This window comes from Coloeus monedula (assembly GCF_965178545.1).
Source record: "Coloeus monedula genome assembly, chromosome: 3".
NCBI classification, from domain to species: Eukaryota; Metazoa; Chordata; class Aves; order Passeriformes; family Corvidae; genus Coloeus; species Coloeus monedula.
The window spans coordinates 93877946-93901128 of record NC_138783.1 but is presented as its reverse complement, the minus strand read 5'-3'; the positions used below and the strand labels follow the sequence as shown (position 1 = coordinate 93901128).

Below are 23183 nucleotides of genomic sequence, written 5' to 3'. Positions count from 1 at the left end.
TCTGTGTCCAGTATAGGCATGCAGATTGCAGTGATAATACACTAACCTTTTGTACTTAAATGCTTTCATGGTGACCTGATTTACGAATACACTGAAAGGTACTTGCACGAAACTGTAGAATCATTTAAAAAAGTGATTGGAAAAGACCATGTAAGAAGATGCCCAGCTAGGAGCATTTTGAAGTGCATCTTATTTAATTATGAGCTCTTACATAAAAGTTAGTAAATTTCAGGCTGAACTGAAGTATATGTATAGATTAATGTCTTGTGTATCTGTCCTTTTTTATTTTATTTAAATGTTTTTATTTATTCCAGACTTACTATGCTGTTCAAGATACAAAGGCATTTCGCAATGAGCAAGAAATTGATGCACTACATGCTACCATTGAATGTGAACAACCTCAGCCTGACCTTTATAAGTAAGAAAATGATCCTTACCTGTTCAATTTAAGGTATCCTAGGAATAAATCATAAAAATATCCTAATGAAAAGATACTGGCTGCATCTCTCTGGTTAGAGCGAGCCCCAGAGTGAGCTTGAAGTCAAGTAGGTCTTCCATCCATACTCCTTTTCTGCAGGTAGTTCCCTAGATGTGCTCTGGGATAGTGATCTCCAAAGGGGATGGCACAAAGCAGTCCACTGAGGAATGTGACAAAAATTTTAGAACTTCAGTTTCCTTTTTTTTAATATAAAAAAAAGAAAGAAATTAAGCTTTACTAATACTTAGTATACTTCTTGATATTGGCACCCGTACTCTCTCTCTGTATGTCACATACAGTTTGTGAGGTTCTCCAGAGGAAGAGGGTGTTCCACAATATGGAGAAGTTGCCTTTGGCACTCACTCCTTTGCTTTCAGCTAAGTGTTGCCATTTATGTGTACCCAGTTAAATGGATTTGCAGATTATATTATCTAGTTTTAACTAAAGAAAGACTCACAAAATACTGAAGTGGCTTAAAAGGATTCTTGCAAAGAAATTGCAGATTGAAAGTAATAGTAACATTCTAGCGCAAATGAACAATAAGTAAATGGCAAGCACTTATGCTCCTGGTAGAGAAATTCATCAGTCATATTACAAAGTAAAGCCACTGTCAATCTAATCAGATCTGACAGGACGCTAGCCAGAAAAAATTTAAATTGGCAAGACGATTTTAAATACAGATTTACATCTGCTGTTGTTAACGACAAACCTCACACCACAGGCTTTGAAATACTAACTAATGACAGCATGAAGCCATCACGATTAGCAAAACACTTTAATGCAGAGCATGAAGAAAAATGTCTAAAGTTGTATAAAGTCTTACAGTACTCAATATTTTACAAAAGAACTGTACACAATTCCACTAAACCTAATGATAAATCTTGCGAAGCTTCTTTTGAGGTTTCTGTCTTAATAGTAATACAAGAAGTCCTATGCCATTGAGAACAATTGTTTTTTCTGCCACAGTAAAAAATAGCTGAAATAAGACACAGAAAACAATGTGATGTCAAGCTAAATTGCACTCTTTTGATAGCAAATACTGTTGGAAGATGCAGAAAAAACATTGCTTATTTCTGAGGTTTGAAGGCATCTCTTTTCCCCAATCTTAGTGATTAAGAAGTTGGTTTAGAAATCTGCGTGAGAACAGGTTCTTTAGAATATTGGGTCCATCACTCGTTTGATCCTTTCTTTAAATACTTGGCTCTCAAAGTGAATGGCTGGAAGTTGAAACTCATTACAGATGGTGAAATTCTTTGGGACAGCTGTTGACTCACAAATAGTGAAAATGCTTATTGGTAGTCAGCTTGCATCTCTGCTGATTTTTTACTTGAAACTTTGCCTCTCAACAAAACACAGTGGTGAATCTTTTTTCCAAAGGCACGTGGTTATTTTGTATCATGCTGCATCATAACCAACTGTACATTATTGTCTTCAGATGTGGCCCTACCATGTTGTATGTTCTCTAAGCAGACAGGTTTCCACTCCTCTGAGCCTCAGAGGTTCCCTTTTGGGGTAACAGGCCCACCAGCTCCCCACAGTTTCCTCTACCATTGAAAACACTAATGTCCACCTTAATCCCCTTTGCATTAGTGTATCCAGTTGGACAGAAGTATTGCAAATACAGGGTACTGAGCCTGGCTGAAATGAAGTCAGTTCTCTTCATAGCAGCCAGTGTGGTGTAGTGTTGTTCCTCTGAGACTAAAACAGCGTTAATTGCACACCACGGTTTTGCTATTGTTGCCAAATTTTTACACAGTGTCAAACTTCTTGTTCCTCATTTTGCCCCTCCAGCAAATAGGCTGGAGGTGGGCAAGAGGCTGAGGATGGACACAGCCAGAATGGCTGACCTCAGTTGACTAGAGGGATGTTCTGTGCCATATAGTGTCATGCTCAGCAATAAAACCAGGGGGCAGTCGTCCAAAGCAGCTGTTGCTTGGAGACTGGCTGGACATCCTCAGGCTCATGGGAGGTGGTGAGTGGTTGCCTTTGTGTCACTTGGTTTTTTCCCTTCATGTATTGAATTGTTAAGATCTTGCTTTTGTTCTTCCAGCGCTCTTCCCTATCCTGCTGGGGAGGGAGCGAGCGAGAGACTGATGGGTGCTTAGCTGCTATCCAGGGTCAAGCCACCACATACAGATAAAATGTACTTACAGATATTCAGGAGAATTACTTACTAGCTCTATGCTTTGGTTTGCTTTGGTTTTAATTCAGTTGTGGGCTTTAGATGTTGTAAAAGATAGTAATTACACTGACTTATCTTAGGCAGTTTAGGGAATAAGACTTATTTCTTGCTCATGGATCTACTTAGAAGATTTATCCCTAATTTTATAATTTCTTACATCTCTTTCTATGCAAAATTTATACCAAGTTACCATTCTTTGTATTTTCGTATTTACATGTTTTAAGTATGTATCTATATGTATCTCTTATGTTCATGTTCATGTTTTGGATAATTGGAGCCTGTTCAGTTGGAAAATGTTCTCTGTCATAAGTACTTCCTAGAAAATATTTCTCAAATAATCTATTAGCAGTACTGTTAAACTACTTGTGTATTTCCCTTTCAGATTTGTTGGTCGAATAAATGTTTACCATGATAGGAATGAGCCTATTGCAAGGTGGGGAAATCTGGAGTTTCTACACATTTAAACAGTTCACAGTTGAATAAGCATCAATAATGAGAATTACCTTTGATTCACCAACATTGTGCTGCTTTATCTCAGTGCTAGAATATTTTTCTCGTAGAAGACTCCAGACTGTTATTTCATAAATAATAAATATTTCATCTTCTAATCATATTTCTCTTCTTTAGTATATTAATGTCTTTATTCAACTTCCATTTTATTTGAAATGTATTTAGTTTGTAAATGATGTTGATAGGATTTTGACGGCACTTGTACAATACTGCCCCATTAGTGTGAGATCTTGGTAGTGCACTAAACAATATGAATAATATCACTTGTGTATTTCATTTTTCTTCTTAGATTCTGAAGGGCTTGAACATGTCAAATGATCTTACTAAATGTGTTTGTACTTCTGTCTAAAATGTCCGTAGTGCTGTGTGTTCAAGGAAGGCAACATCCAACTTGCTGTACTCGATTTTGTTCTGATCCTTGCCACAAAGAGGGAAAGCAGTAGGAGGGAAAGCTGCTTGCTGGGGTGATAGCCCAGATCCCAGCATGTGGGGAGTTACTTAGTGCTGGCTAAGTGCCTTCCTAACCTCCTCAGCGTGTCTGTACACTGTTATTTTCTGTCACAATCTGCTATGGAAACTGTCAATTGATCTGGGTCATTCATGTTCCACTAGTTTCTTGGAACAAGTTTCAGGTTTTACATCAGAATTGTGGCCCTGTTTGTTTGGAGTTTCTTGATTTTTTGGGAGTTTCATACCACAGGTGCACTTTGAATGACGTTTGAAAACACTGAATATACTTTTTGTTTTGTTTTGTTCTGTTTTATTGCCGTATAGATAGAATCTGACAATTCTGCATGCTGTCTGTCTTGTAAAGTAGTCCTTGGTTTTGAACTCATACGATGATTAATGTACATATCATGTTCCAAAATATTATTTAAACTTCACTGAGGTCCTTACATTAATTCCATACTCTTCAATAAATTATTTTACCTATATTTGTTGGCATTTTTTGAAATGTTTACAGCAAGTATCAAAAATATCTTGTATGCCATTTATACTTAAAATGGAAGAGTGTATTGTCCTTAAGTAGTTCTAACATAGAGGATACTGTAGTTCATATAAGCCTAAATTAGTACTTCTAAAAACAAGTACTGTGCAATTAAGGTGTTGAGTCTTTATTTGGGTACCTACATTTGTGGCATTGAGGTGCATTGGTTTAAGACTTGAATTACGAAATTTTGAGTTTAATTTTAGACATCTATTTATCTATTTTTAATTTTCACTTTAAAATTTTAAATATGCCTTGTAAGTTTGTTAAAATAAAAGTTTTTTAGTAGAACTAATTTCCTGTTTTATGTGACTTCCACTAAGGTCTGATGTTTTCCTCTAAATGTTAACATTTTGTAATACTTACCTTTTGCAGGCCATTAGGATCTGAAAATCTGCTTCTTAGAGGAGCCACTTTAAAAAACACAGAAAAAATCTTTGGTAAATATTTCTATTGACTATTTTAATGGACCCTGAAATAATAAGCAAACACCAAACAAGGTTACAAGCCTACAGTTACTACTGGGCTTATGATTTCTATTGAGTCACTTGTTTTACAACTTTTTGATAATATTTAATGTTGTTACATAGAAACACTTTAGCAATTGGAAACTGTGACTGGAATGGGATGTAAATGCTGCTTAAAATTTCTCTCTTAGTACCAAGATAATAGAGCCATTTCTAATTTTGGGCTATCATCCAAATCTGTGGGTTTTTTCTTCAGACTAAAGAATTAAAGAAATGACAGAGTATAATGATGTAGTGAATTGTGCTCTTTTGCAGTTACTGCACTGTGCAATCTTTAGTAAAACAAGTTGTCTAATTTCAGGTGTTGCTATCTACACTGGCATGGAAACTAAGATGGCATTAAATTACCAGTCAAAATCACAGAAGCGATCTGCTGTAGAGAAGTAAAACTTCTAGTATTTATTTTGGGGTTTGAAAGCTGCATGGTTGAATGGTGCAAATCAGATACTTTTTTTCTCTAGAAGTGTATGTTTCATTGATTTAAATGAAAAAAAGGTAGAGAGACTTAAAATCTGCTTATTTTTAAATAGTTTTTTACTTACAATACAAGACATGTATGTAACACCATATAAATGAGGTTCTCAAAACTGAATTATTGTTAGATGTTTAAAAAATAAAGCCATTTTGAATTAATGCTTAGCTTTTTAATGTAAGATGTTTGGTTGTTCCATAAGACTTTTCTTTCACTGATTAGAGTACATCTACTGACATTTTTCCAAGGTTATGTTTTAAATTATCCTAGCATTCAATGCTTTTCATTGCAAATAAGTCTTGGAATTCAGTAAAAGTAACTTTTTTAATGCACTTCACTTTGGATCAGCTGCAGTAACAGTGCTTGACTGTGGCATGTTTTCCATGGTTTAGCTAAAATTAAGAAGTTCCATACAGACATATATGGTGGGAAAGTAAGACAGTGCTATCCTTAAGGAGTGAGCTGACATTGGTTGCTTACTGTTTTCAAAATAGAGACTATTTTCTATTCCTGCTCTGCTATCTGAAATCATCAGCTCTGAGTAAGGCGTCCAACCTTGTGAAAAACAAGATGTCATTGATTGAGGCAAGATGGACTGACCAGCTGACAGCCCTTCTCTTACACAGTGACTGAGCACTGATGATGTGTCTGCTTCTACTGTTATTGATGTATAACCCTTGGCTTTTAGTTCATGCCCATCATTAATGAAAATACAATCTTAAATGCAAAATGTTCTTGCTCTTTTTTTAGATCTGCCTAGAGTTAGGACATTACAGCTACATAGCAAAATGTTCTTTTTTGGTTTTAATTTCTATAAAAATACTTATGTGAGTGATCTTATATTGATTCAGAGAAATGGCATGAAAAGGTCTGCAGATACAAGCCCAGTTATTCTGTTATTATTCTATCTAAGCTGTTGCTTTCACTAATACACTAGTTTTGGTAATGTGTCACACACATTTTGGAAACAATTATAGCAGTTAACGTTTTAAATAGAAAATGGTCCTCAATAATGTTTTTCCTCATTGGAAAAGCATTTTGGAAGAGTTATTTAACATCTTAGCATTGTTAGACTTGCAGCAAATGTTAGGCTGATATATAACATTTTCTAGTAAACCTGTGTCTTATATGCTAATGGGAATCTTAAGTTGCCTTTTTATTTTTTTTTAGATCAATGAATGTATTTCTTGTCGTATACCTCTGTATTCTCGTCAGTAAAGCACTAATAAATACTGTTCTGAAGTATGCCTGGCAGAGTGAACCATTTCGTGATGAGCCATGGTATAATCAGAAAACAGAGCCTGAAAGGAAAAGAAATTTGGTATGGAAATAAATTTCAATAACAAGAAAGTTTGCCTAAACCCTTAATTTGTAGACATTCTACTGAAAAGTATATACAGCCTGCTTACTTACCAGTCATGCTTTTTTTGCTAACAGTGGTGATAGTGTACTTGTAAAAAGGTTGTATGTTAAATTTTTGCCCTTAAGTTGTATGTGTGAATTTAACTGATGAGAAAGTGTTTGGTTTAGTATAAAAAGCTTCATGAAAATATTTTGTAATTACCAGTTATTTATATAAATTACTAAAGAATTGACCTCTTGCAGAGAAATACAGGGCTGGAAGGAATCCCACAGCTATTGGCAGTCCTGTAAGAGACATGTTCAGAAGAATCTGCTATAAGACTCTCCATAAAAATGCCCCTCAAAAGCTTCGTTTCAGATTGCTCTGTCTTGAGCATTCGAGGCATCAGACATCATCAGTCACTAGTGCCAGATGTTCTTACAGGAACAAGGATATTGTCCAGAATGGATACCCTGATGATCCAAAGTAGTGAACTGAACCGTCACCTACAGAAACCCCAATATTATTTCATTAAATCCTCCCAATCAGACTAGGGGAAAATTTGCTTCCTTACTGTGAATGTGTGAGGAGCACATGCTAGCCAGACATTCCAGAGTTCTCACTACCACCAGTAGCACTGTCTCAACCTGCTCAGCAGGTTGACTGCAGCTCCACCAAGTCTCCACCAGATTATGTGCATACGTTCTGCTTGTGTTGAGAGAGAGGGAAAGGAAAGCCTTTATTTATTTATGAGATACTGCCTGCAAGTTATGTAATTTGGTAATCCTTGAAGGAGTTGCTGTGCATCTATGCTACTTTTCTGGTAATTTTCAAATGTACCTGTTTCCCTTGTTCCCCGAAAAAGTCTTCACCATGCATGTTAGTTGCTCTAGAACTTCACAATAATGCTATGTAACAGTATTCTACACCTGTATATCTGTAAAGAAAAATGCAAATTTAAAAGAAAAAGCTCTATTTCCTGCCAGTTGTGATGTTATAAATCATGAAGATCTACATCCTGTGCAGAACTGTGAGCTGTGAAAGGCGTTGCTTACTGTTTGAAAGTTATTAAAAAAAAAAACAGTTTGTAAATACATGTAATAATCTTGCAGTCTTTAATGGCACATGAAAAACCAATATTTTCATCTTGTTTCTTTGGCAGTTTCTTCAAGCTTTTACGGACTTCCTTGCATTCATGGTTCTTTTCAACTACATTATTCCTGTATCCATGTATGTCACTGTGGAAATGCAGAAATTTCTCGGTTCTTATTTCATTACATGGGATGAAGAAATGTTTGATGAGGATACAGGTGAAGGACCACTGGTGAATACTTCTGACCTCAATGAAGAGTTGGGACAGGTAAATTTCATTGAATGATAATTTTTTTTTCAACTGTTTCTACTGTAGGTTTTTATTTTAAAATTGTCACTTCAAGGTTTTTTGGCTTTGTTTTATTTTGGGGGTTTTTTTTGCAGCTACATGTGCATTTTCTTTAGTGCTAATTAATTTTAAAAATAAAATTTGTGATATTTTTATTTTCAGAGTCAAAAATTCTGATTTCTCATCCAGTCAGTGGAATTCAATTAGTATTACTATATTATTAAGGAATAAACACTTTCTCTCCATTGATTATAGAGGGAAATTATATAGGCATCTAGCTTCCTTAGATTAAAAGTTAGATGGAAAAAAAACCCCTTTTTGTCTGACTAGACTGACATTGTGTCTCCAGACACAAGTTTCATCAGTTAAAATGATCAATTGTCATTCTCATTTCTGAAAAGAAATTCTGTTCTGTATTAAGAAAATCATCACCTTGAGACAGATACAGATGAATTTTGTTTGAGAAAAAAACTTAAGATCTCAGTTAAAAATGTTTTCATAGGTTTTTCAAGTAAATAAATAAATAAGATGCTATATTTATTTTTCTAGTCAAACTGGTAATAAAGCTTTTAAGGATACATACCTATTTGGATTAAGGGTGGTACCAGGTATTTCATTATTATGGCAGACAGTTGACATTGTCTCCCATAAGATCCTCAAAGAGGATCTGATGAATTATGGCCTGGATGAGCAGACAGTGAGGTGGATTGAAAAAGGGGTGAGCAGCCACGCTCAGAGGGTGGTGGTCAGCAGTGCAAAGTGGGAGGCCACTATCTAGCAGTGTCCCCTGGGGGTCAGTACTGGCTCCCATCCTGATCATTAATTATTTGGATGACTGGGGGCCATCCAGCTGGAAAGCAGCTTTGCAGAAAAGGACTTGGGAGTCCTGATGGAAGTCAAGTTCAACAAGAGCCAGCAGTGTGTCCTTATGGCAAAGAGGGCTAATGGTATCATGGGCTGCATTAGCCAAAGTGTTGCCAACAAGTCAAGGGAGGTGATCCTACCCCTCTCCAGGCCTCACCTGGAGTGCTGTGGCCAATTCTGGGCTCCCTGCTACAGAGACATGGGCATACTGGAGGGAGCCTAGTGAAGGGCCACAAAGGCAAGGGACTTTGCATGGCTCGTGCAAAGACAGGTGGAAAGAGCTGGGACTGTCCAGCCTGGAGGAAAGAAGGTTTGGGGAAAATCTTACCAATCTGTACAAATACCTGAATGGGAGGGTACTAAGAGGCTAGAGCCAGGATTTTCTCAGTGGTGCCCAGTGAAACAGGAGGGTCTGTCTGAAAATGAGGAAACACTATAACAAAGCAACACACTGAATGACTAAAAGATCTTTGATTGATAGCATTTTGTAGCTTGTATTATGAAACTGAGTGTAGGGGTTGAGATGAAAAAAATCCGTATAAATCCTATCCATTCTTTAAAAGATTGAATTATGGGTGTTTTGTCCACAGATAAAAAAACACAGGAAAATTTGGCATTTGCCTTTTCAGATTAGTGAATTTTACAAAGGTTAATCTCAGTGGAAAGTTTGCATAATTAGTGACTTGGTTTTGAATGTTTTTGAAGACTGAGAGCAAAAATTTGTTTGGTTTTTAGTTTGTTCAGTGCACTGCATAAATGGTGAAGTTGGTTAAACAATCTAATGAATTCTAAATAATAGCATTATTTTCAAAGTTTAGTTCCTTACCTTACTTCATTCTCTTATTTTATCAAATATTACATGCAGTATGTATACAATACCTGCATCCAGGATCCAATATTGAGCCAATCTAGTTCTTCTAGTTTATTGTTCAGATTTTGGTTTTATTTTTAATGTTGTTAGACTTAAGCACTGGGGCTCACTGTAAAAGATAAAGTTAATGAAAAATTCAATATTGAGACAAAATGAGTGTTTCCAGCGCAATTACAGTGCCCATGTGTATAACTGTATGTACCCACAATCCTCATTAAAACTAACCTAATTGTAGTGGGGAATTCAGATACTGCCCTAAAGACTGTTCTGACAGTAACTGATCCAAATCCAGGCAGTGCATTAAATAATAATCCCTGGGAAATGAAATTTGTATGCATTTTGTTTCTAAAAATATGTTTCTTGCAGGAAGAAAGACATTAAAAACTAAAAAGGACCTAGAGAGAAGAGTCGAAGTAGTTTAAACACATTATTTGATTGTGTTTTGAGGCAAAAGATAGCATTGCTTGATACTCTCATAGGATAAAATCTTTCAGGGCCTGTATTTCTATAAAGATAACTGCCCAAAGAAATGGTTGTCTTCCTTTTCTGAAAGAGCTTAAGGATCTTGAAAGGAAGGTGTAACCCTGTAAGAAACTCAGTTTTGTTCAGAGGTGGTGGAAAATCTCTGTTCACATTCCTGCTGTTTTTAATTTGTGCTCATTTGCAGATTGAGTATGTCTTCACAGATAAAACAGGAACATTAACTGAGAACAACATGGAATTCGTAGAATGTTGCATCGAAGGGCATGTTTATGTACCACATGTTATCTGCAATGGACAAATCCTCCATGACTGTACAGGCATTGATATGATTGATTCATCTCCAGGAGGTAGTGGAAAGGTATGATAACTCTTTCTATGTTCGTGGTTTTTTACAGTGAAACATGAAAATTTAACTGTACTAATGAAGGTAATACTAGGAATTCAACATTCTTGAATTTTACTAATCAAAGTAGATAACTGCATAGACATTTTCATTTCCTAGTTAAGAGTAAGATTTAAAGGCTTAATGGGAAGTTTCTCATTTAAATGCAATTGTAAAACTGAATTAAAACCCAAATACAGAACTTCCTGTGGTTAATAGCTACAGACATAGATAACTGGTTTCCGTTTAACCTTAGCTACAACAGGGAAAAGCAAGACAGGAAAATCCTCAAAGGGGAAAATGGGGGCTTAGTGCAAGCACTTATTTAGTCATCACTGAGTGAAAATGGGGCCAGAGAATGGTTTATGATCAAATTAAATTACTTTAAAATGTGACTTAATTTGAAGTGTGCTACCTACAGCATGCATGTATTGTGGCTATTTGCTGTGTAAAGCAAAGTTAGTTGAAAGTTCAGGAGTCTTCACATGTCGACAGGTGAACAGGGTGTATATAGCCAGGATAATCACAGCCAAAGTACAATGTATTTTTAATTATATCAGTACAGTATCATATCATTCACAGTTACTTCATGTCATACCCTTCACTATTACAAAATAAGCTCTCTTAAAATATGTTTGTGTAATTCAGCAGCCTTATGTCTCTCACCCATGGCCCTCAGAATGTGGTCCCGAGGTATGCTGTGTTTTTGTCTTGGAATCACAATGGCACAGTCAGTATTTAACAGCACAGAAGAATAGATTTCAGACACAAAGGTAGAGATATAACACAGCCAGGTATCCATGAAATAGAAATCTCTTTCTGGTGCCAGGAGCTGTCATTACCAAACAATCTGATATTTTATAGGAACTGGTTTGCTTGAGCTGCCAAAGTATATGCATTTCAGTAATTTTTATAGTTCTGAGGGGTGTTCAAGCTGTTCAAGAGATTGAAATCTGCAAGCCCTGCTAAGACCTGTGTTCCAGATACTACATCCTTCTGTGTGTACTCAGGACTTCTAAATTATACCTTGATTAGTATTTAATTAATACAAGTTGTTAAAGTTTAAGCAAAAGTAAAGAAAAAACACCTTTCAGTCACGTCTAGGCACTCAGAGGAAGTAGAAGATGCACACTGGGTTTTTGGGGTTTTTTTGCATCATTAGCTTGACTTGTATGGCAATCCCAGCAACCTGACTTTTACGGCAATCTTAGGGGTACAAGCAGCTGTGACACAGTCGTGTTGTTACCACAGGGAAAGACCTGGCTGTCCCTAAAAGAGCCTGCCCCTGTCTGATTAATAATCAGTAGTAATCAGTAATAATCAGTCAACATTGATCACCTTCCAAAAGAAGACATTTCAAGTGATAACGTGTAATGACAACCGTTCCTTTTATTTTTCAGGAGAGAGAGGAACTATTTTTCCGAGCTCTTTGTCTTTGCCACACTGTTCAGGTAAAGGATGATGACAGCGTAGATGGTTTGAAGAAAAACCGGTTCTCAAGAAGATCTTGTATATATATATCATCATCACCTGATGAAGTTGCTTTAGTTGAAGGAATACAGAGGTATGTGTGTACTTAGGTATTATATTTTTCTAAACTGCAGATCTATTCACTGAAGCTCAAAATCGTTTTCAAAACAAAAATTGTAATAATACACACCAAGTAATCTACAGCTGATTGATTCCTTAACATGACTTCATGATTATTCATAGTCTAAAATCAAATAAAAACACTCTGGGATTCTGGTGTTGGTTTGTTGTGGGCTCAGTCTTAAATCCTTATGACATGCTTAAACCAGATAATTATATATTTGTTGTATTCATTCTCTTCATCTGTTTCATTTTACAGACTTGGTTACACCTATCTAAGGCTGAAGGACAATTTTATGGAGATCTTGAATCGGGAAAATAACATAGAAAAGTGAGTGGTTAAAAATACAACAAAATAGACTGATGATGAGTTTTTGTTGATGTGTTTAATAAACTATTGTTCCTTATACATGAATTTTTAAGTCAGGAAAGTCAGGAACCTTGTGTTTTAGTAGAAAAATAAATTAAATAAAGAAAATTTAGCAATTTTAATTACTTTCACTTTTTTTGACATTATATGCAGTATAAAATATTGGTACAACAATTAAGGTGTGGTATGGGATTCATGACCTAATCTAGTAGTTTCTCATGGTTTTATATATGGTAAATAATATATTCTTAATAGAAAATGCTGTGTACCCAATTTGTTGTTCACAAATAATCCATGGAATTTACAGGAGGGTAATACCTGTAGAATAAATTTTGTGGACCATAATGTGACTCAAATTTTCAATAACATTGAACTAGTGCAGCTGTTCCGTGGGATGTACATACCCTTGAAAATTTACCTTACACTTCTCTAGATGTCTTCTGGTTAAGTCTGTTGTATATCTGGGTCTTCCTGCTTGGGTACTCTGCTAACTACACAGGGACACTTGGATACAAATATTAGGAACCCTGCTGTTACTTTATCCCCTTTTAGGATAATATGAGTGTTTTTCCCAAAGGTTACTTCAGACTTTTTTGGTTCAGCTCCTAGGAACTGGAGTCAGTATAACTTGGTGACTCAGAAGAAAACACTATAATTGAGAATTTTCTCCCAAATGCGTCACGGTTTGTAGACATAGGCCTGATGTAGTTACGCACAGGTTTGAGTTCTAAGATGTTAAAAGGACTTAGGACTGAAGGACTTAGGACTAATTAAACAAGCAGATCTGGACAGAGATGAATCCTGAAAAAGTTGGGAATAATGATTGGATTGCTTATGTTTGTGCTGGTAAAAGAGAGGCTCTCTTAGATTAAAGGAAATAGGTAAGAGAGTAAATGCTAGAAGTATACAAGCTGATGAAACCAAAACAGTGCAATAGGAGCTTGTGTTCAGTTTTCCTCTTAGAAAGGAAAGGAACATGTGATAAAATCAAATCATAGAAATAATAGCAAATATAAACCAGTAAAAAATAATTTTTTTTCACTTGAATAAATTATCATTCAACATTTGAGCAAGATTCATGGAATTAGGTCAGCACTTTTGGGAGATTAGGAATAGTAAAAATGAGAAAAATATAGAATAAAGACTTTGTGTAAGCATGCATTTCAAGTTCTAAGGCTATGTCTAAGTATTTTACATAGAAACTTACTTTATATGCAGTACAGTGCTATGCTGCAAAGTTTCTAGTCTTCTGCTTAAATGAATTAGATTGACTATACATCCAAAGATACTTGAGGACATCATGAGTTCTGTTTCAAGTAATGAGGAGGTAAGGGCTTTCCTTATTTCTTATTTGCAACCTGCTGTTTCATTCTGTACTAGTTCCATATTCCATAGTACTCAACATAATCTTCCATGTTAGAAGTCATGTTTAATTTATATGCTTGAAGTCATTTATATGCTTGAAGTCAGTTTAGGGATTAGGAAAAGTAGAGTTGTGTAAAAAATAGTTCTGTTTCTTTTTCAGGTTTGAATTACTGGAGGTTTTGAGTTTTGATTCTGTGAGACGGCGAATGAGTGTAATTGTTAAATCTTCAACAGGTAGGGCTGTCACATTCTGTTCGATTTTTTTGTTTCACTTGAATTTGTTTCAGATTTATCAGTTAAGCATTAATCATAGTCTGTGTGCCTTTCTTTATAAAATAAGGGACCGGGTACTAGCGTGAGTACAAACGTTACAAAAAAATTGGAAGAAAACATTTTGAAGACTTACTAATTTGGATGTTTTTTGAAGAAAGTATATTTGGTCATTTTGAATTCCATATGCTGTCTCTTTTAGGTGATATATTTCTGTTTTGTAAGGGAGCAGATTCCTCCATATTTCCTAGGGTTAAAGAAGGTAAAATTGACCAAGTACGATCCCGAGTAGAACGCAATGCAGTGGTAAGATTCCATTTTATTGATCTGTTCACATGATATCAGTGTCAAAAGGAAGTTAAGTGCTCTGACCTCCTGCTTTATCTGCTAACAGATTTGTCTTTACAGGCACCAAGGTTATTCCGTGCCAAGGTTCACTCAGGCTTTGTGGGTAGCAGTCTGTGTAACTTGCTTATTTGTATCTGTCATCCATCTCATCTTCTAAATGTCAGTTGTGGTGCAATATGAATGCATTAGATATGCACAACTGTAAGTTAAACCAGAGATCATCAGTTAGCTCGTTAGTGTGGTATATTCACAATTGTGGATTGAATTAATTTTTGAATAGAAGTGAAAAACTGTAAATCTCATTGCTAGTTTTAGTCCTCAGCCTTAGCAACTGTTACCTGCTGCCTTTGATTGCTTTACAAGCTTTTGGGAGACAGATCATCCATATCTTACATTTTTCCTTGCTAAAAATCAGCTATGAACTGGCTGATCACCTTTAAAAGAAATTCAGGACTTGGTTTTACCTAAAAGTAGTATTTGGAGTTGTAAAATACTGAATTTTGTTGTGTCAAAAAATACACAGAACTCATTGCAATGCAGGACAGCTGCCAGTCTTACAAATGGCATATAATTTGCTGGCATCCAGTACTCAAACTGAAACCAAAGTATTATTACAGGTATGTGGACAAAAAAACCCCTACAGTGTCACCTGCTTTTGTTTTGAAGCAAAAAACTCTCAAAGTGCTTTACTAAGCTTTATTATATGGGACAGCTGTCTGATAATTACAAGTAAAAGAGGCTAATGAAATTGAAAAAGTATTTACGTATCACATCCATTCAATGTCTATCAAGAAAGAAATCCAGATCAACAGCTATTTTTTCATCCTGGATAATTGGAAATAGGGCTGGCTCCTACATACAGAAGCCTCGCAAAGAAAATACCTGGCACCTGCTTTTATCAATAACAAGAGGCAGGGAGCTATTTTAATAATTCTTCTTCTTGGTTTGGTAATAAGAAACTATGTAAAGACCTACTGGATTAAAGTTAAGGAAGCTGAAGTGCCAGTTAAATGGTGTGGTGAGAAGCAGAATATAACTGAGGTAGCAAAACTTTTCTGTGTTGTAACAGCTTTTCCCCACCTTACACAATCTATATACTCCGTTTCTTGTTCATCATACAGTCCAGAAGTTTGATGCAGCCTGAAACACCCGCAGCTAAATTCTAATTTACACTTGACTGAAATGGTGCAGTTGGATTTTCATTTCTCTTTGTGATGTTTGGTCCCTGTCCGTATATCTGCTGCAACACAGCATCAAAATCAGACTCTGCAGAGCTACTATTTATATTATTATTATTTATTCTGACTCATCCTGCCTAATTATACACATAGGGAGGGAAACGTTTACCTTGGCTTTGCCTTCTCTTGTAATCTCATATATCCAGTTGGATCACTGAGCTGTTTATCTTCTGGAATATTGAGGTTGGTCCATCAGGTTGTAACTGCTTCCAGAGCAGCACAGAATCAAGCTCAACTATATCCTAGTCTGTATTATACTGTACCAGTCTATACTTATTCACTTCATGATGTTCCTTTTTCAAATCATCCAGCATAAACACCAGCAAGAAGTCTAAGAGGAATTTTGTAAGATGCATTTTGTTTCTTTTCATTGCATTCTTTAGGAGGGACTGCGAACATTGTGTGTTGCATATAAAAAGCTCACAGCAGAAGAATATAGCAATGTACAGAAGCTGCTTCAGAGTGCAAAGTTGGCCCTTCAGGACCGGGAAAAGAAATTGGCAGAGGCATATGAGAAGATAGAAAGAGATTTTATATTACTTGGTGCTACAGCTGTTGAAGATCGGTTAGTTAGTACATTTCTTAGTTTCTTATGTTCAATGGTGATGACAAAGTAATTGAAGACGCTTTTTCTGCATTAGAGGTTTATTTGGGAAACCCCTTATTTGAAGCAATTCCACACCCTTAGCTCACTAAAGTTACACATGGTAACTTTATAACCTAATAAGCAATTACAATAGTTAAGTGAACAAAAATCAGTGTATTTGAACCATTTTACATGCATGTAATAGTTTATTGATCAAGTTATAGGCACAAGTTTTGGAGGAAAGGACTACAAAATGGGTATTGAGGAAATGAAGGAAGAATCTTTACGTCTTAAAAAGATTCAAAAACATATACTAGTCCCCTAAACATTTGTGGAGTCACACTTTGGGGAAAATTTTTAGATCTGATAATTTCCATTGAAATTTTTTTTTTGTTTATGCAAATCTTTCAATAAAGACCTCTGAATTTCTCATATCCAAGCAATAGCCATCAGTGTATTTTGTCAATTGACTTTACAGACTACAAGAAAAAGCTGCTGACACTATTGAAGCACTCCAGAAAGCAGGAATTAAAGTTTGGGTTCTGACAGGAGACAAAATGGAGACGGCTGCAGCTACTTGCTACGCTTGCAAACTCTTCCGAAGAAATACACAAATACTTGAGCTAACCACAAAGAAAATTGAGGAGCAGAATATACTCGATGTGCTTTTTGACCTAAACAAAATTGTTGTAAAACCCAATGGCAACTTAACCAGGGATACCTTCTCAGGGTAAGAAAAAAGTTGGATTTTCAGGCTAAAAATGGGCTTCTGGGCATTTTGCAAACAATGAAATGGCGACCAATTACCTTAAGAAAGTAGCAGTATATTTCAGTTTCTGTTGCTAATGTGTAAATTATTGTATGGCAATTAAGTATAAGCTTGTTTAGGTAAACTTAGGTTTTCAGTCATGGTTCTTTATCTCATTTCTGGTACTGTTTTAACTATTAAAGGAAAAATCACAACTGACACTGTATTTGTCTTTCCACCATAAAACTGTTAGCAACAAGCTAACAAGCATTTGTGATACCATTTTAGCAGAGATTTGCTATAATTCTTACTCTTACAGCTTAAAGCTCTGGACCAGATAATTTTTCTGAGTTCTCCTTATGCTTTATACCCCATTCATCTAATCAAGAACATTTGTATATTCAGTTAAATAAATCATTTTCCTCCATGTCATCCGTACCACATTTTGTTTAAATACCACAGGCCTTACAAGGTGTGATCAAACATATTTGTTTAACTTTTTGTGCAATACCAATTTTCTGCATGTTAAAACTCTTTAGATTTGGTTTGGTTTTTTGTTTTCTTTTTTTTTTTTTCATTAATCCCAAGAGCTGGAGATCGTACTAAGATAGTAATAGCAGGATTCTGCCTGTGTGTTCAAATTCAGGCTAAAAATATTTCACTGTAATACACCAAATATTCAGTATATTGCTTGAACTTCGTAATGATACCTTTTTATTTGATATCATTGTACATCAATGGCATTATCCCATTTGTGCCAATGGTAGCAAAGTGCTGAAAATATCTGTAAACTTATTAAATGTAGTTTACAGTATTTTATCTTACTTGCCAAAAATAGCTTCTGTTCTAGTAGAAAGGATGGAGATGCCTATTAATAAATATGGTGTTTTTCTCACAAACACTGGTCCTGGTGAAACCATGTTTGTTGAAACCCCATGCACAGTAGTGTATAACCTTGGAACACTGAAAAGAGAGTAAAAATAAACCTTGGTGTACATTTATACAACATTTACTGTTGACCTGGAGCCTGAGGCTGTTGTGTAATGCAGGCAGATGCAAGGGTGCTCTGAAATAACTTGTCTGGATGCTGCAGAAAATGGCTCTTGCAGTCCAGACCGTCTTATCTTCCCCCATTGTTCAGGGTATATAATGCAGTGAATAAACTACTTCCTGTGACCATTATTACACTTCTAGCAATGCTCAAATTACTACAGGCATACTGCTTACAGATTTTTATGTATAAGAATATATTGTAATATTATAGGAAACATATATAATTATTGTATTTTAATATTATAAATAAAAGTAAGCCTGTATTTGACTTAGCCACTACACTAAAGGCAAAATATCCATACTCTAGATGTAGACAGTGGCCTTATCTATCCAGGCCAACAAGTTTCCTTTAGGCATTTCCTTCAAGGCATGATTTATTCCTGTAAATGTAAACTCTTGGAAAGAAAATTATTTCCTTATCAGAGTGCCAAAGGCCTTTCGTTTTTTTTTTTTCTCTGTGTTATGGAATGTGCCACAAAATTAACTTTATTCCTGCAACTTGGTTTACCTCACTGCAGTTCTTGGAACTTTTTCAAACCAAACAGAAAAGTCATTAATTATACACTCATACTCACTGGTGAAGTCACTGAGGTATCAAATTTATGTATTCAAACTGGTGAAGCACTGAATATTTTCAGCATAGTCCAGAGTTTTAAAATGTTGCAAATATCAGTCTTATACAAGAAATTTCCTTTAGTAATGTAATAGTTTTGTGGTATTCTATGCTCATTATTTTTTCATTAATTAATTTTCCCATAATTCTTATTGCCAGATTTTAAGTACTTTTGAGAATTTTACAGTGACAGTTTATATTTTATTCCTGAACAGACTTTCAACTGATATGCAAGATTATGGTTTAATTATTGATGGAGCAGCACTATCCTTGATAATGAAAACAAGACCAGATGGGAACTCTTGTAGCTACAGAGAGCTCTTTCTTGAAATTTGCAGGAACTGCAGTGCAGTGTTATGCTGTCGAATGGCACCTCTGCAAAAAGCACAGGTTTGTGTTTAATTTCATAATTGCTTGTTAGTCATGCACATATATAAATATTGAAGGTTAATACTCTGTATGGCTTACTATGACAATTTAAGATGCTACCATTCATTTTTGTATCTTCTAAAATGGAAAAAGTAAAAAAAAAAGGAGAGGGGAGAATTTCTGCTGGCAAACAATTTAGATAATGGTATGCTAAAACAGCACCCAGCTGTGCACCTGAATTTAAAATTTGAACAGTATGTACATAAATCATAGTTGGTATATACTAATACGAACATATTTAATAAATGAACTAACTGCTCTCTTTTTAACCTAACAAGCTTTGAATAGTCTACCCTTTTGACACTACAAGAACCTGTGTTACTTAGTACTGCAGAGGGATATTTTTTCTCTGGTTTTAACATAAGTGGAAAGCCAAGAAGAATCCAGACAAAAAAATATGGGTGTTACCACGTTTAAGTATACCTGACTGTTGCATTTGTAATTTGTATCAAGTAAAAACATATCCTTCCATTACTGTAACATCTCAAGATAGCTGAAGAACTTTTAAAGGAAAGAAGTATTGGAATTTGCATTTCATTTTTTTTTCAGTTGGTCATGTCTTTTTCTCAGTGCACAGGTACAGCATTTATAGCCCATATTCACATTAACAAATGTATTTAGCCAGCACTGTAACTGTCTGGAAGTTTGTAGAAGATTTTAGTTGCAAAAAAATTTAGGTTACCAAATTTACAGAGGTGATCATTTGTAATGGAGAGATTTGAAGTCAAATTTCTGGACAGTTTATATGTCAATAGTTTTTACATATATGCAGAGTCCAATATATTTTCTTAAATGTAGGAAAAAAGTTCAATACAGATGAGAAAGCAGAATTTTTTAGTCTTTCTTTTCAGGATTTCTTTGAAATGGTGCACTCTGGAACCCTCTTAATTTATTGCTGCACTGGCACAGCATTAAGCAATCTCAGCAACATCTTCCATTATTTGGCTCTTCCTACCTCCTGTCCCATCTCTCTCAAAGTAGTTTGGAAGTATTTTAAAAATGTTTGGAACAAACACTTTGTAATATGAAGAAACTGTGATCTTTATGCGTAGTTGTTGCATTGGGTGATGTTGGTTTTGTGTCCCTTCAGAGAATTTATTATAAAACTGTCTTGGTAATTTTTATTTAATGTTACACTTGCGCAAAATAAGCGAACCATTACAGAGGAGAGTTTCTAATACTATTTTTTTTCCAGATTGTAAAGTTGATTAAGTTATCAGATGAACATCCTATCACATTGGCAATTGGTGATGGAGCAAATGATGTCAGTATGATTCTAGAAGCACATGTTGGTATAGGTAAGCCTGCACCTTAGCATATTATTTCAAGTGAAATGACAAAATCCATTGATTTCTTACAAATAGGCAGTCTCAAAGAATCAGGTTATATGTGTTATAGACAACTTTTAGTGCATTTATCCTAGGAATAATGTATGAGATACAGTTGTGATCACTCAGTAGATCAGTATCATAGCGTTATTATATAATTTTGCAATTAATGGTATTTTTTTAATAGTTCTTTAGTTATTAAATAGCTTCACCTCTTTTTATTTTTTTAAGGAATCATTGGTAAAGAAGGTCGTCAAGCAGCAAGAAACAGTGACTATGCAATACCTAAATTTAAACATTTGAAAAAAATGTTGCTTGTTCATGGGCATTTTTATTACATTAGGATATCTGAACTTGTGCAATACTTCTTTTATAAGGTAGGGGAATTCTTATTCTAGTTACATAAACCTCAAACACTTAAATGGTAATGTCTAACTATTTACAGTTTTTGCAGCTAATGTTACAAAACAGCAATAATTCCATAAGGAGATTTTCTTGAGTACCAGATCCAGTGCTGAAATGGAATTGTTGTTTTTATTCTGAGCATGAAGTGAAATAGTTTTAAATAGATACATTCTGTAAGAGGTGTTACATTTAAAACCAAAATTTTTATCTTATTTTTTCATATCCTACAAATTCCATCTCAGACTGGTCTGCTTATTTCCAGTACCTTCCAGGTTGTCTCTATAGTGAACTTTTAAATCATATCGGAAATAGTATTTGAAAACTTAAAAATTACTGAAAATTAAGTTATGCTAAGTTCATTAGGATAGTGTAGGTGGAGAAGGTTCATGGTGAGCATCCTCCTATTTAGACAGCTTTGTTATTTATAAATGTTGACATCCAAGTTCTTTTGGTAAGCAGTGGAAGATTATAGAAAGGAACTGTCACAGGGTAATTCAGGGTTCTAGTGTTTGACTATATGTATAATTGGGAGAGGATGACATTTGGGGTTACAGCTAGAAACATCTTAAAGTTGGTTTGCTGGAAACCATACTAACCAGAGTATCCATGCTTCCTTATCATGATTTGTCTCCTCCTGCGGATTGTCCCTTATATTCTTTGCTTTAACTGAACTGTATTCCTGGATCCCAAATTTCACTGGCCTTGAATTTTCAAACTGTAGCCTTATAAGATTGTTTTGAAAATATTGTAAATGTTTTTTTCTAGCAGCATTACTGCAAGATGTGACTATTGGTGTTTAATACATATACTATTCCTGCAATGCTCACTATTGCTAGTGTTATAAAACTATGATATACATATCTACAGCATTGTATATAAATTAGCGCTTGCATTTCACTTGACGGCATTCACTTTGTTTTTCAGAATGTCTGCTTCATTTTTCCTCAGTTTTTATATCAGTTCTTCTGTGGGTTTTCACAACAGGTTGGTTGATCCTTTTCCATAAATGTCATGTTATGTCTTTTGCTTTCTTTGTAAAAAAAAAAGGGATCCTCCTGAGAATTTTGTGTTTGTTTATACAAAGAAGAACATCGTTTTTGGTTCATACGGTTTTCAGTGGCAAATGCAGTAAAGTTACACAAGTCCGTTTTATGAATTATCACAAAAGCAATGTTAAAGTCAAGGAATAGAGAAATACAAAATTTGGAAATGGCAATGCAAAGTAAAATGTCTGTGGAAAATGTAAGTCAATTAGATTTCAGCCTACTGGACGTGAATAGAGGAAATCCTGAAAGATGAGTAATTGAACCAGTTGTTCAATTTTAGAATGCAGAATGAAAATGAGAGACTAAACTAGTCTTCTCTGGCATGGACTGGTATGAATTACAAATTTCAGATGAATAGCAGCGTTCCATTAGTTGAAAAGAAAATATAAAAACTGAAAAATAGAAGAAAAGAGAATTGTTGCTCACCAGAAAAGTGCCGTCATTCGGGATAGGATCTGGTATTCGCCTTCCTAAATTTTTTGTTTATTTTCTGTTCTCCCATGTTCTCATCTAATTTGTGCAGAAAAGATTTACCTCTTCTTTCTTCAGAATGAGGGAGCAAAAAAACAAAGGAATGAATGACTGAATTTAGACAAAAAGGGTTTATGTTTTCAGTATTAAATTCAGTGAGAATTCAATGAATTAATGAATTAATTCAGAGAAAATAGTACTGTTGCTTTGAATTTGTTGAAAGAAAGCCCCAGGAAGAGTCAAAATGACAAAACTATTTTAATCTGTTTTGGTTTCCATTTCAAATGACCACTGAAAACTTTGTAAGTTTTTATTGAGCATTATTAGGATTTAGATATGAAAGCATGTGTTGATGAAAATTTAGCTTAATTTTTATCCTTCTAAGTGATAAATGTAATTTTGAATCAAAAAGGGGTTTTTGATAGAAATTTTTTCCAACATAAATGATCACCAAATTGGTTTGAGGAAGTAAACAGCTCTTTTTGTGGGGTGACATGGTAGGTGTGAGGGTACACTGATGATACATATGTGAGAAAGCATTTCAGTTAGAAGAAGAATCAAAGACACATTGGGATGTGAGCTGTAGCTCACTGCAGTCACACACAGCTGAAAAACCTCTGGAGTGCTCCCACTTCTTCTCTGAATATCTCCATGTTTTAAAGACATAGAGGCGATAAAAGGGGATTGGGGCTATGTGGATGTGTCTGAGAGGAATTTCTGCCTCTACAGGAATCTGCTGTTCAGTTTGGGTACTTTGGAGTTGGTCGTACAGTTGAAACAATAGGGGGAGCCAGTATGTGGACCAGACTGGTCCAGGAAATGGATCTTTTAGTTGATCTTTTA

General features: G+C 35.1%; 1 protein-coding gene across 5 annotated transcripts in view; it reads left to right on the top strand.

Moving 5' to 3' along the window:
- ATP11A (ATPase phospholipid transporting 11A) overlaps positions 1 to 23183 on the top strand; it is a 121508-nt gene that overhangs the window by 77175 nt on the left and 21150 nt on the right. For 4 of the 5 annotated variants that reach the window (XM_082278275.1, XM_082278273.1, XM_082278277.1 and 1 more), the window contains 17 exons: positions 315 to 418; positions 3043 to 3093; positions 4534 to 4598; positions 4987 to 5068; positions 6328 to 6478; positions 7662 to 7859; positions 10283 to 10456; positions 11881 to 12044; positions 12330 to 12401; positions 13966 to 14039; positions 14278 to 14381; positions 16045 to 16226; positions 16726 to 16977; positions 18877 to 19051; positions 20286 to 20388; positions 20650 to 20795; positions 21748 to 21807. In XM_082278275.1, the coding sequence (XP_082134401.1) occupies positions 315 to 418; positions 3043 to 3093; positions 4534 to 4598; positions 4987 to 5068; positions 6328 to 6478; positions 7662 to 7859; positions 10283 to 10456; positions 11881 to 12044; positions 12330 to 12401; positions 13966 to 14039; positions 14278 to 14381; positions 16045 to 16226; positions 16726 to 16977; positions 18877 to 19051; positions 20286 to 20388; positions 20650 to 20795; positions 21748 to 21807 (2157 nt within the window). The remainder of the gene's footprint in view (positions 1 to 314; positions 419 to 3042; positions 3094 to 4533; positions 4599 to 4986; positions 5069 to 6327; positions 6479 to 7661; positions 7860 to 10282; positions 10457 to 11880; positions 12045 to 12329; positions 12402 to 13965; positions 14040 to 14277; positions 14382 to 16044; positions 16227 to 16725; positions 16978 to 18876; positions 19052 to 20285; positions 20389 to 20649; positions 20796 to 21747; positions 21808 to 23183) is intronic. The other variant, XM_082278274.1, reaches the window with a different exon arrangement.